The sequence below is a fragment of the Aotus nancymaae genome, unplaced genomic scaffold (assembly GCF_030222135.1).
Source record: "Aotus nancymaae isolate 86718 unplaced genomic scaffold, 86718_ANA_hifiasm-v0.15.2.pri h1tg000020l, whole genome shotgun sequence".
Taxonomy (NCBI): domain Eukaryota; kingdom Metazoa; phylum Chordata; class Mammalia; order Primates; family Aotidae; genus Aotus; species Aotus nancymaae.
The window spans coordinates 43,680,926-43,695,341 of record NW_026988432.1 but is presented as its reverse complement, the minus strand read 5'-3'; the positions used below and the strand labels follow the sequence as shown (position 1 = coordinate 43,695,341).

General features: G+C 33.1%; 1 protein-coding gene across 3 annotated transcripts in view; it reads right to left on the bottom strand.

Moving 5' to 3' along the window:
• The window catches only part of CCDC178 (coiled-coil domain containing 178), a 559,051-nt gene that overhangs the window by 403,871 nt on the left and 140,764 nt on the right, over nucleotides 1–14,416 (bottom strand). For all 3 annotated transcript variants that reach the window (XM_064378981.1, XM_021670019.2, XM_064378982.1), the window contains exon 6: nucleotides 9,987–10,126. In XM_064378981.1, coding sequence (XP_064235051.1) covers nucleotides 9,987–10,126 — 140 coding nt within the window. The remainder of the gene's footprint in view (nucleotides 1–9,986; nucleotides 10,127–14,416) is intronic.

The window sequence follows — 14,416 nt, the reverse complement described above, 5'->3', positions numbered from 1 at the left end:
TGCTACAATGTGGATGGACTGCCAACATTATGTCAAGTGAAAAAAACAGGTCACATATGTATGATTTTATTTATACAAAATATCAAGAATAGATATAGCTATCAAAATTGAAAGTGAAAAGGGAAAATAATCTCTATTTGCAGATGACATGACCCTATAAGCAGAAAATCTCAACAATGCTAGACAAAAAAAAACCTATTACAAAGAATAAATGAATTCAGTAAAGTTGCAAGATAAAAAATCAATGTATAAAAATTAGTAGTACTTTTACATTTGAATAATGATCTATCTGAAGAAGAAATTAAGAAAATAATTGCATTTATAATATCATAAAATACCTAGGAATAAGTCTAATCAAGTAGCTGAAAGATTTGCACACTGAAACTATAAAACATTAATGAAAGAAACTGAGCATGATTCAAATAAATGAATAAATATGCATTCGCAAATGGGAAGAATTAATATTGTTAAAATAATCATAGTACTCCAAGTAATATATAGATTTAATGCCATCCCTATCAAAATTCCAATGACTATTTTCACAGAAATAGAAAAAAGTCTAAAATTAGTATGGAATCATAAAAAACATCAAAAGTCCAAAACAATACTAAGTAAAAAAAAGTAATGTTGGAGGCATCATGCTTCCTGATTTAAAGTTATATTACAAAGCTATTTTAATCAAAACAGTATGGTCCTGGCATAAAAACAAAAGTATAGACCAATGGAATACAATAGAAATTTCAGAAATAAGTTAAAACATAGATGGACAACTAATTTTTGACAAGGGCATCAAAAGGACACAATGAGGAAAGAACAGTCTCTTTAATTAATGATGCAGGGAAAACTGAATGTCTATTAGCAATAGGATGAAATTAGACCTTATCTTAAATAATACACAAAAAACAATTCAAAATGGATTTAAAAAAAAAAACTAAATTTAATATCAGAAGCCATAAAACTTCTAGAAGAGAACATAGAGAAAAAGCTCCTTGACATTGGTCTTGACAACAACTTTTGGGAATCACACCAAAAGCTCAGACTACAAAGACAAAAATACAGAAATGGAACTGGATCAAACCAAAAAACAATAATAATAACAACAAAATGAAAAGGCCAGCTACATACTGGGAAAAAAACTAATTGCCCACCACATATCTGATAAGGAGTTAATATGCAAAATGTAAAAAGAACTCTTAAAACTCATTAGCAAAAACCAAATAATCTGATTTAAAAATGGGCAAAGAACATGAAGACATGTATCTTCGAAAAATACATAAATGGCCAAGAGTTACGCAAAAAAGTACACAACATCTCTAATCATCAAGGAAATGCAAATTTAAATCACTGTGAGGTTTTACCTCACACACATAAGGATGACTACTATAAAAAAGACAAGACATAAATTTTGGTGAGCGTATGGAAAAAAGGGAGCCCTAGTATACTGTTAGTGGGAAGGTAGAATGGTACAGCCATTATAGAAAATAGTATGGAAGTTCCTAAAGAGATTAAAAATAGGACTACCACATGACCTAGCAATTCCTCTTTTGGCTATAAAGTGGATGAAAGCACCAGCTCATAAGGATATCTTGACACCCATGTTCACTGCAGCATTATTCATAATAGCCAAGATATGGAAACAACCTGAATGTTCATCAACGAATAAGTGAATAAAGAAAATGTAGGGGGTGTGTCTGTGTCTGTGTCTGTGTGCATGTGCACGCCGTATGTGTATAATATGTGTGTATATGTTTATGTGTGTATGTGAATATGTACACATATACATATATATATTTAATACTCAGCTTTATAAAAAATGGAGATCCTATCATTTGCCACAACATGAATGGACCTGGAAGACATTATACTAAAGGAAATAAGGCAAACACAGAAAGAAAAATGTTGTATGACTTCACTTATATGTGGAATGTATTTTTTTTTAAGGAGTTCAAATACACAGGTAGAGAATGAAACAGTGGTTACCACAGGTGGGAGTCAGGAAGAGGAAATGCAGAGATGTAGGTAAGAGGATGACAAGTCTAGAGTAAAACATGAGGAATAAAGTTAATAAAATTGTATTATATTAGGGTTTTTGTTAAATAGTAGATATTTGCTGCTCTTGTTACAAGGATGAGTCACTATGTGAAACATATGAGACTAACAGAGATATGTCAGTCATCTTCACTGTAGTAAACATTGTTCTCCTATACTATCTATATGTGTCTGTCTATATGTACCCCATAAAATCATGTTGTAACCTCAAATAAACACACTAAATTTATTTCAAAAGAAAGAAAGCAGATTAGTGGTTGCAAGACTTGGGTTAAGAAGAGAATTTGGTGTAAATTCTTAATGGATATGGGGTTTTATTCTGGAGTAGTGAAGATGCTTTGGAGCTAAATTTTGGTGGTGATTACACATTATGTAAACTAAATGTTACTGAGTTGCTCACTTAAAAATGGTTAATTTTATGCTATGTGAATTGCATCTCAATTTTTAAAATTGCTTAGGAAGTCTGAGTAAATTATAAACTTTAATTAATAAATGTATCAATATTGGTTCACTAATTATAGCAAAGATACCATACTAAATGTGAGATTTTTTAAAAAACTGGATCCAAGATATACATGAACTCCCTATGCTATCTTCTCAATTGTTCTGTAAGTTTAAAATGTTCTAAAAGATAAATTTTATTTTACAAAAGCAAATTGAAGGAACATAAAACATAATTATATAATTACAGGAAAATATGTTTTAGTAAAGCAAATAAAGCAAAATAATTTGGCTGGGGCTTTTGGGGCAAGGAAGTAAACCACATCAGATTAATATGAAACCTCAATGTTTTCATTAGAATTGTGGAATCTTGGACTAAAAACCAAGAGACAGTTTAAAATGCAAAGAAGTTTCTGAGCTCTCAACCTGTAAGAAGCAAGAAGTTTAAGATAGGAACTCAGGTCCATTTTCTATAGACATGAAAGTACCTCTGGAGCCAGGAGTTCAGAGAGTAAATCAAAGAGCCAGTGAGAACCACAGACCAGGAAATTATTCACAATGAGCAGAACTGGGTTCTAACAATAAATAAATAAATAAATAAAAACATTTATTGGTCCTAGATTTGGAGAACCTGACACCAAATGCCAATAAAATGCAGAATTGTATGGATCAGTGAAAGCCCCGTGTCTTTACTCCTCCCCTTTTTGAATAAGGGGTTTATTGTGATTATTCTGCCCCTTTTTCACTATGTATACTAAATATGCAGGAGTAGTATTTAACTTGTCACTTTAGTTCATAGATCTATGGGTCAAAAGAAGTTGCACCCAAGAAACTTCATCTGTATCAGATCTATTACAGAACATGTGATTATGGATCTTCATGATATCATAATGATATATAACTGTTTGGGAAAGAGGTTATTGTAGTTTGCATTTGGGGAGTAGTATTCATCATGTGGCAATGGACTGACTGATAGATTGCTTCATAAATTGTCCCCATAGAATCTTGTCTCCTGGCATCCACATCTTCTCTAGTAATTTCCTGCATTAACAGTGGGACTGACTATGTGCTTTGCTTTGGCCAGCAGGACTTCAGCATACATGACACAAGCAAAGCTTCATTAAGCACTTGTCTGTTGAGGTCTGTCCTCTAGAAATGTGCTCTAACAGTCAACAGCCATGTGAGTGAGACCATTTTAATCATTATTCCTAGTTGTGTTACCAGATGAGTGTATCCACATGATTTGCCCCAGGCAAAAAGCAGCAAAATTGCCCAGCTGAGTCCAGGACAAATTGCTGAACGGTAACCATATAAATGCTTGTATTCTAGTCACAAAATATTGGAGTACATGTGTATATGTATGTATGTGTGTGTGTACCAATAGATAACAGAAAAAAAAGATAAATGGTTATTTTGCTCAAAGTATTTTCATTAGTAAAATAAGGAAAAATTCTAGATTGCAAAGAATAAACGAGTGATTGGGAGATGTGGAATTCAATATACTAAATATAGGCAACTTTCAAATGCTATGTGAAATGGAGAATGAAAAACAAAGAGATATTTAAAGTCTGTATAGAATTTTTAAATGTTCTTAAAAATAGGAGATACAGGAGTATCTTAAATGTGGACAAGAGTTAAGAAAAAAGGGAGATCTGAAAGACAGAATGCTGAGAGAAGACACAACTGATGGAGCAAGATCCTTGCAAAAGCAGAAGATGCAATGCAGTGAGGAGAATAGTTCTAGGTGGGTAGGGGACCAAAGTAATAATATTTGTGGGATGCTCATAGATGAGATAACAATAATTTGAGGCATTTCTGTTGTAGCTTTTATTTTCTTTGCAAAGAAAGAAATGAATGAGTTGTGAGGTAGAGAATTTAGAGGTTTGAACAATAACAGATTGGAGTAGCCACTATAGACTACTAGAAGAGTTTCAGTTGACAAACAATCATTTCAGAGCACTATAAAATGTACAATTGAGGTTTGAGACTATGGTCACATAATATCTTAAATTTTGTGTCACGTTCTCCAGTATCATTCAGCAGACCAGGGGTGGGAGTGGAGATGGCAGACAATCAGAGATATTTGGGGTTGGCATTTTGTCAGACTAGAAGGATGACAGGATAAAAAGTAAAGGACCAAATATTCCAACTGATGAATGTTTAAAGAAATGAACTGAATAGGCAAGAAAGTAAAGGAAAGTAGGAACCACAGAATAGGAAACAGTAGATATATCAGGGTTTGAAGTGCCCGTAAGTTTCAAGTAAAATACAATAGAACTAATAGAATGAGAGAACTCAAAGTATGAGAAACTTAGTAAAGATTCAGGTGTTAAATGTTAGGTTTCAGAGTTAAAAATAGACATGAAGTGGTACAAACAGAGCCAAGTTTTCCAATGAGAATGACAAAATTTTAACTTTCATGTCTTTGGTCTTAATAGCTGACACACTGTTAAGGACACGATGTCATGGCACAGCGCTGAACGGGATGTGCTTGGAGCTCCAATACACCTGGTCTGGATGCTGGCTCTGCCACTGACATTGGATCTCAGGGGAAATCAATCTCTGAAATCATTTTCCTCATTTGTAACTGGAAATAATGGCAGTTTCTATCTCATAAGGTTTTAATAAGAATTCAATGAGATTATGAATATTGTGTTTAATGAGTCTACATTTGGTAAGCATTTTATAAATATTAGCTTTATTATCATTGTTGATGCTATCAATTTTGTAAAATATATTGTTGATATTTTAAAGAATGTTTTTTGAATACTTTCTCTCTGTGCTGTTCTTTTAAATTGTAGTAGCATCCTAATGACTGATATTGATTAAATGAAGAGGAAAATTTTAATTCTGTAGAGTTCACTCCAAATTAAATAAAACTGTCTACAGCCTAGGTAGTCTAAGAGAACAAGGTAGAGGAAAAAATAAAACAGAATCTTCTATTTGTATGAGAAGATATCCAGGTGATTGTTTTCAGCATTGTCTGATGTTTCCAGATTCTTTGCAAAAATAAAATAGGGAAAACTCTCATAGTAACTCCACTCTGAAAAGTTTTTCTTTCAAGATTCAAATCCCAGTTAAACTGGAGTGGATAGAAAAGTCTGTGGCAGATGCGTTGCTGCTAACCACAGGCTTCACAGTGTTCTGATGACATGGGAAATCACTATGGACAGAAAATTGTAAAAGATTGATCTTTCACTCATTTAATGTATTTCATACCCAGGGTAGATGTAACCTTTACAATTACTTAGAGAATTTTATCTAGTGGGCCTGACATGGTGGCACATGCCTGTAATCCTAACTTTTTGGGAGCCATAGGAGGGAGGATTGTTTGAGACCAGTGGTTCAAAACCATCATAGCCAACATAGTGAGACCTCAGCAGGAAGTGTTTAAGTAAATTTACACTTGGCAAATATCCATTTCTCTTTTGCTTATTTCTGGAAGCTTCATTGGCCAGCCTGTCCTTACCATTGCACCAAACTTTTCTAACAGTTAGAGTCATAAGACATGAGATTTGAGTAATTTAGAGAGATAATTAAGCCAGTTGCCTGTTTTGATCCCTAAAATTAAAATCCAAAGGAATTCAGATGATCGGCAACTCAAAATAAGAATTTTGTACAATTCCTGATGGAGATGTATATATACAGATGTAATAACAGCTTACTGAGATAATTTACATGGCTTAGAGTTCACCAATATATACAAACCCATGGTTTCTGAATGTATTTACAGAGTTGTATAACCATTATCATAATCACAGATGATCGCAAATTATATGTAATTGGGGTGAAGACTCCAGCTGGTAATCACCAAGCATTGTTCCTCTGCCTTGCTTTGCCCTCTGCCTAACCCCTGGAAACTGGTGAAAGGGTATAGTCCTGCTGTTCTCCCAGCACCAGATATGTTATCAAACAGGCCTGGGACTGTAGGAGATGAATGAGTATATATTCATATATATGTATATACAGATACATTTACAGACAGAAAAATGTTGTACTGCCTCTCAAAGTTACAGTCAGTTGACAACTTTACTGGGTGAAATGTTAAGTGGCAAAAATGTTAAGAAGAAATATCCCTTTCCTGCATAAACCTCAAGCATTCTGGGGGAAAAATGTACCCAAGCACATATTCCGAAACATTTAGTATTTTCTGCAGATTGTTATTCATTTTCAATATTTTTAAAATTTTCTGTATTTTTAATTTTGTGGGTACATAGTATGTGTATGTGTTTATGGGGAACATGTGATGTTTTGATTCAGGCATGCAATGTGGAATAAGCAGGCACAGAAAAACAAGGATCACATGTTCTCACTTTCTTGCGGGATCTAAAAAGCAAAACAATTGAACTCATGAACATAGAGAGATGGATGATTACCATTTTATATATTTCTTACACACATAACTCATTTTATGTGACATAAGGATTTATGCTTCTGTTAACTAATTCTGAATTATGATCTTTATTCACTTATTTGGAAATAATAGATCCTATTAGCTTTGATTTCAAAAAATTAGAAGCTATCTTTTAAAGAGTTCTTTCCAGTTGTGCCTGCTTAATTTTATTTTTGAGGAAATTTAAGTTCCTATGTCAAAGTAAGGTTGTCTAATATCACCAAAATTTTTGGTAATATTATCACTTTTTGGTAATATTACCACTTTTTCCATGTGATAAAGGGAAGATTTTTTTCTTATTGTGATATGTCAGAAAAAAAATTTTCATGTTTCAAAAAGATAGCTGGCTACCAGTTTGTTCTTAAAATATTAGTTCAAATACTACGTAGATTTGAACTAAATATCTCATAGATGGTCCTCATAATTGCGCCAAACATATTATATTCTATTTACCAGTTCAACACTAGCAAATCTATCAACTGCACAGTCAATCATAAAACAAAATGTTAGTTTTTAAATATAGAAAACAGAAAATCTACAAAATAACCTTGAAATTTAACAAAAAGGTTGTCATCAGCATGTATTTTACAATGAATCTCCCTTCAGATAAAACTTGTATTTATTTACTTATAAACACATTATTATCAGTATTACAATTTTTGTCTAGAAGTGTACTTATCAGACATTGTTTTTTGTGTGTTTCTTTTCAAAATACCAACTAATAGTCTCTGAAATGAGAATTAAGGTCTCTCTAAGGATATAAAACAGAGGCTGAATGGACTTTGGAGTCAGATGGATCTAAGTACAAATTCCAGCTCTGGTGCTCACATCACAGTGTGATGTGTACGTATAAGGTATTTGACTTTTCCATGCCCTAGAATTCTCACCTGTATAGTAGAATTTCTATAAAGGGCAAAAAAAATAGATATTTATTAAATGCCTAGAAAATAGGAGACGTTAGATACATAAATCACCCTTACTTTAAAGGAGTGGATATGTGCCTCCAATGTATGTAGAAAAGAAAGGTTCTATTTCAGCTCTTCATTTACCTTTTTATTCAGCAAACAGTTATTGAGTGCCTACTATTTATCTGACACTAACCTAGACCCCAGAAGACAACACTAAACAAGTTAGCCCTGATGCTTCTCCTTTTTTGAGGTTTTTCAATATATTTACAGGAGAATAGATCTTTTTTCAGTTTTCTTAAAGATAAGCTGTAAAATATCTTGGCTTATTTTGTAAACTATTTTATCTAAGGTAATATTTTACCTGGCCAATCATCCACAGTGTCTAGCAGTTTATCAACTATTCAGAACACCAAGTGAGACTGGGGAAAGAACTTGGGCTTTGAAAACAGACAGAGGGTTTTGAATCCCAATTCTGCCTTGTAACCTTGAACAAGTTGCTGAATTATTTTGAATTATTATTTCCCTACCATTCAACTACCATTGAATGGTTACTGTTATAAATACTACATCATTTCTTTAGATCTTACAAAACTACCATTGAATGGTTCCATTACATTTTACTACATCATGTGTAAAACATAATGTCTGACTTATATTAGGTTTTCAATCAATGGTAGGTGTCATAATTATTTATTAAAATACCTGTTTTAGTTATTTATTAAAATACCATTATACCATTTTTTAAAATGGTAGCTGTTATAATTATTTATTAAAATACCTGGCTGGGTGCAGTGGCTCACACACGTAATCCCAGCACTTTGAGACGCCAAGGTGGGCAGATCACGAGGTCAGGAGACTGAGACCACCCTGGCCAACGTGGTGAAACCCCATCTCTTCTAAAAATACAAAAATTAGCTGGGTGTGGTGTCAAGTTCCTATAGTACCAGCTACTCAGGAGGCTGAGGCAGGAGAATTACTTGAACCCGGGAGGTGGAGGTTGTAGTGAGCCTAGATCATGCCACTGCACTCCAGCCTGGGCAACAGAGTGAGACTCTATCTAAAAAAAAAAAAATACAACCTATGAATTTTATCATTTTTAACACCATGGGTAATTCTTAATTAAAACTCCTAGGAAGTATACAGCATATACAGCATATCATATCAATAAATATTCACTTCTTCTCTTTATTTCCTTGCCATAGTCTTCAAAGCCCAAGATACCATCAGTCCTGCAGCCTATAAAGCAAGTCCTGAAGGGGTAATCTGATTTGGAGAAATATAGAAACAACAAAGGTAACAAAATGCTGATACAGAATGATATAAATAGTGTAGAAATAACAATGACAAATATATCCTGAGTGCATATCATATGCTGGCACTTGTCCTAACATAATATCATTATCTCTTCATTCCCATCTAAGGTCACTCTAAAGCCTGCAATCTTGAACTGTACTGTAACAATCTCTCTCAAAAGAGATGACATCCTAGACTGAGAATTGTGAGTGACCCATCAGAATGTTTGCTGAGCCAGATCCAGTAACAGCGGAGGAGAAAACAAAATAGCACAGGAGTCTGGAAAACTGATCCCCCATTTGGGCAGTCTAATTCCGCATTAGTTGTTCAGAAATATAATCTTAATAAAAGGTATGAGAAGTGGGTTTTTTTTGGTCATTCTTAAATCATCCTTTGAAAATAATTGCCTTTCAAGATTGAACTCCCTTCAGAGTAATAAAGGCAAACTTTTAACAGGTTAAAAAGACACAGAATCATTATATTCCTTTTCAATAGAACTATTAAGCATTTCTTCAAAATAAAATAACTCATTAAAAAGGGCACACTGTCCTTTTATACACCAACTTAATCATCTAATCAGTTTAGTGTCCCAAAAAGTATGTAAATACTACTTAATTTACTAGTCAAGTTGGCTTATGGAAATTACTACTTAGCATGATTGCCTCTGGATAAAGAACAAACAGGTAGGGAAAAACATCAATTTAATAAGGTCGTTTCACCCTTCTGGAGTGAGACTATCAAAAACATGTCTAGACTAGTAAATTATGCAGCTGAGCAAAGATTCTTAAAAAGTACTCCAATTATCATTTTAAAAGTTCAAAGAGTTTTCTGGGTTAAGTAACCAACCCTTAGAAGGTCTATAAAGTTTACCAAAATGGCAGCATTTTAAATTAGTCTCTTACCCTTTTCAAGTGCTCCTGTATTTTGGACTCCACATCTTGGATGTGCGAAATCATTTTGTTGACACATGGTGCTGGGATGTTTACTAAGGCACAGCTGTGACGTCGACATGGGTAGCTGAAGTAAATGCCTTTATTCACCCCTAAACAGAACAAATGGAAGAAGTTAATTACTCATTCTATACAAAGTAATAAACCTCGATGTTTAGAATAAGCAAAAACTATTCTGCTTTATTAGTGCTAATACTCCCAAAGTTTCCTTAATAGAGAGGTTGATAAATCTGTCAGAAAATTATAGAACAAACCTTCGAAAAATGTAAAAGCTAAAATAAAATATCATTTATGATTTAATTCTGTAACAAATAAAAATGAACCTAAGAAGCCAAAATAAAACTTCAAGTATCCTTAAAAAACATAGCATCATGAATTAAACATTTAAAAAAATGAAAAAAAGGCAGAAAAACCAGTTGACCCATGTGTTTCTAAATAAATTCTGAATTCCTCAAAAATAACTATGAAAGATATTTTAAATATTCCCTTTAAAGAGATGCCCTTTTCCGATGTAAATAATATCCAACTACTCATGCATTGAAGTTCTTCCTTAAATCCAGCATGAGTTTCTCTTGCTGGAAAAAAATAAAATAAAAGCAGGTCTCCTTCATCCTCATAATAACCTCATTTTCTACCTTCCATTTCTGAAAATTGGAGTCTCATGCAAAAAGTGATTGATGTTCTCACTATAGCATTCACGCTGTACTCATCATAAAATCCACTCAGTCCGATGTGCCTCAGTGATTCTAATCCTGGCATGTCCCAAATCGACTGAAGGTTGCAGAAGCACAGCAAAGTTGTCCATGAAACTCCACCAAAGTGCTTACTTGCAGTCCTTTTGACTGTAAGGACTCTATTGGGCTGGATTATAGTTGCAATCACTGATCTTAAATGGGAGACACAAAATATGCTCAGCGCCTCAATGAGAACAGTGTGATGTCCTCATTTCAATTGACCTTGAGGGAACAGAGAAATAATCCTGTTGTGTTTTGTTTCAATGCCAACCCACAGAGATGGTAAATATTTTTGGTATCTTCATTTAAACTGCAATCTTTAAATATATTTTAAATGAAGCCTTATAATATCTTCCTCTGGAAACACAATCTCTTGTGAAAATGGCATGTTTTGTTTATAAATAAAAGTGTTCAGTCTATCCTATAATATTTGAACCTCTCTCTCTCATATATATATGTGTATATATGTAACACTGAGCTTTTTTTGAGCACTAAAAATATGTGCCCGACATAAAGCTAAGCTAAACACTTTTGATGCCACATTTTATTTAATCTTCACAACAATCTTATGAAATGGGATTATTATCTTGATTTCATACATGAGGAGATCAAGGCTTAGATAAATTATATGACTTGTCTAAGTCTACGGAACAGGTATGTAGGAGAACTGAGACTGGAACTAAATCCCCCTGGATATGCAGTATAAGCGGTGAAGACTCTTTTTATATTTTAAAAGTATGGCAAAATAAAGAGAAACAATAAAAAACATACTTCAGGGCATCTCAAATGTTTTGCTTGTTTTTAGGTTTTGAATGTTCCTTCATAATATCAGTGCTGGTATCCTATGTCTTTTAGTTTGCTTTGATCATATTCTAAACACATACACACACACACAAACATGTGTGTGTGATTATATATATATTACAGATTTATATATGTATATATGTATGTATATATGTATGTTTATATATATGTATATATGTATGTTTATATATATGTATATATGTATGTTTATATATGTATATATGTATATATACATATATATGTATGTTTATATATATTTATCTATGTGTATATATACATATATTTATATATGTATATATACATATATAAATCTGTAATATATATAATCACACACACACATGTGTGATTATATACATATAAAAATGTGTGTGTGATTATATACATATATAAATCTGTAATAGTCAAAAGACCAAAGAACAAGCCAGCGAAAATTACATATTGATCTCCTATCCAAACATCTTGATAAGGGAGGTTGGCCTTCCTTTTAGAGAAAAGAAGGTTTTGATACACATTTGACAAGTAAGCAGTCACTGTTACAGTCAAAACATTTGTTTTGCTTCATTAAATGTGGAGAAAACAAGGATAGTAATGATTCCTTTTATATTTTTCTTGACTGTGCCACTCTGAGCTTATTTTGTGAATACTAATTAATATCCATAGCACTCCTATAGTTTAGGTCGAATATGTAACATATGGTAAAATAATGGGAATGAAATACTATGAAATTAAATTTGCACTAAAATCTATAAAAGACATAACATTCTAAGTAGCACAAAATTTAACCAAAATTCAGTAGTTCATGTTACTCTTTTTATTCCATTGCAAGTATGGCATAAGTTAAAACTTTCAATTTTTAAGAATTTTACCCAGCTTAGGGTGACAGCATGATATAATCAAAAGATAGCTGAACTGGGTTCTGTATTTTCTTGACTGAATTGATAACTAGCTGCACATCTTTAGCTAAAACTATTCAGTCTCCAGGACTTGGATTTCTTACTTAATAAATTAATATATTGGTAGGATGTTATATAAGATCTTTTTCACCTAAAATTCCAAATATAAATCAAGGAAGCTCCTCCTTGTGAAGCCTGTGCACAAATGGCCAGTGAGCTACAAGACTATATAAAGTATATAAAGAATTAAGTATGTAAAGAATTAAGCTACAAGACTTTTATCCTCTGGAAACGTCTCTGACTAAACTTCCCTTTCCCAGAATTAATGCATAAAAGACAAGATCCTCCTGGCTCCAAGCCAGAGTTGAGGTTTGCTGAGACTCTGCAACATGAAACTTCTATTTGAGAAAAAATACCAACTACCTGTTTGTGTGGATAAATGAAATAGAAATACTATGTTTATAAACTGTCAACTCTTACTGCTTCACGAATTTGATCCTTATATAACTTATTCACCCAGCTCCAATTATTTAACATTTTATCACAAGAGTCCTTCCTTTTCTTCTGCTTTTTATATGTGCTTCCTTTATGTATGTTACCCCAATTATTCCATCATCCCTTTATCTCAACTCAGAATGCTTAGGAAAAATTCTGCTGAACACATATTTCCTTTTCACATTGCTATCCTCTTTAACATCTTGGTTTTCTTTCCAAAATGTAACATAAGTCAGTGCTCTTGAGGTTAAAAATAATTTGTCCTCTATGCAAAGACTCTTTCATGATGAACATAAAACATCTTTAATGTTTTACGTAAAACAAAGTTCTCTTTAGCTTTTGTTATATATGAGAAAAATAAAAACACCTTTCAATCACATTACAGTTATTACATTTTAATTGGACCTACACTGTTGGAGACACTTATCACTAAATATCTAGAATAATACACAAGGACTCTCGGAGTTGGAAGTGGCTAAAAACTACTTCTACTCTAACCTCATTCAATGTGCAATGCCCCTGTTCAGTGTTCACTGACTGCCATTCTCTTCTCTTCAAAATCTGCAACTTCAATACATTATTTTTATTTGCTTTGTATACTCACAGGTCTCCCCACTACCTTGCCTGACCACTTCCTACAGCTATTATTCTATATCGAATTTTGCTGTGTCTAGCAATTTTTTGAAAGAACAGTTTACACTGGCAGCCACAATATCCTCATGTTCTGGTCTCTTCTTCAAATTACAATTTCTATACAAATATTAAGATCCATCTTACACGGTTCCTTGCCTGTGAGGAATACTAAGATCTTTCAGACATTTGAGTGCACCTATAGCACGTTTTATTTCTCTTTATTAGAACAGCTCACATTGCATTCTGCTGTTATCACATTTATGTTTTCCCATCTATCTTCTCCATGAAGTTTTACATTCTTTACAGAGAACAACTATAATAAGTGCCTGAGATAATTATTGAATAAACAAATTTTCTATTATTTTTTAATTTTTACCTTGCTGTAATCTGATTTTTGTTCTCTTCATGAATACTTCATTCTTAAATCCCACTAAGCAGTATTTCAACTACCATCCATAAAGGAGTAACTGATATGAAATTAGTTCTCCAGTTATAAGCAACTCTAAATCTGGATTTTAAAATATGAGATGACTGATTTTGGACATGGAAAAAAATGGGTAGTTCAAGGTTTTTAGTCCTGATAAAAGGGAAATTGATAAGGTGACAATTTCCCAACTGCAATAAAGAGTTCTAGGAGCAAAATAGAGCACAGTAATCCTGTTGAGTTGAAAAGCAAATATGAGTTTCATGGACAGTGGACGCATCTGGAAGAAGGCAGGAACTGAAGAAGACAGGGCAATATAGAGAAGAGACTCAGATACCCACATGGGAGGCCCTTCTGACACATGACATAAAATCCCTGACCAACAACTTCTATCCAGAA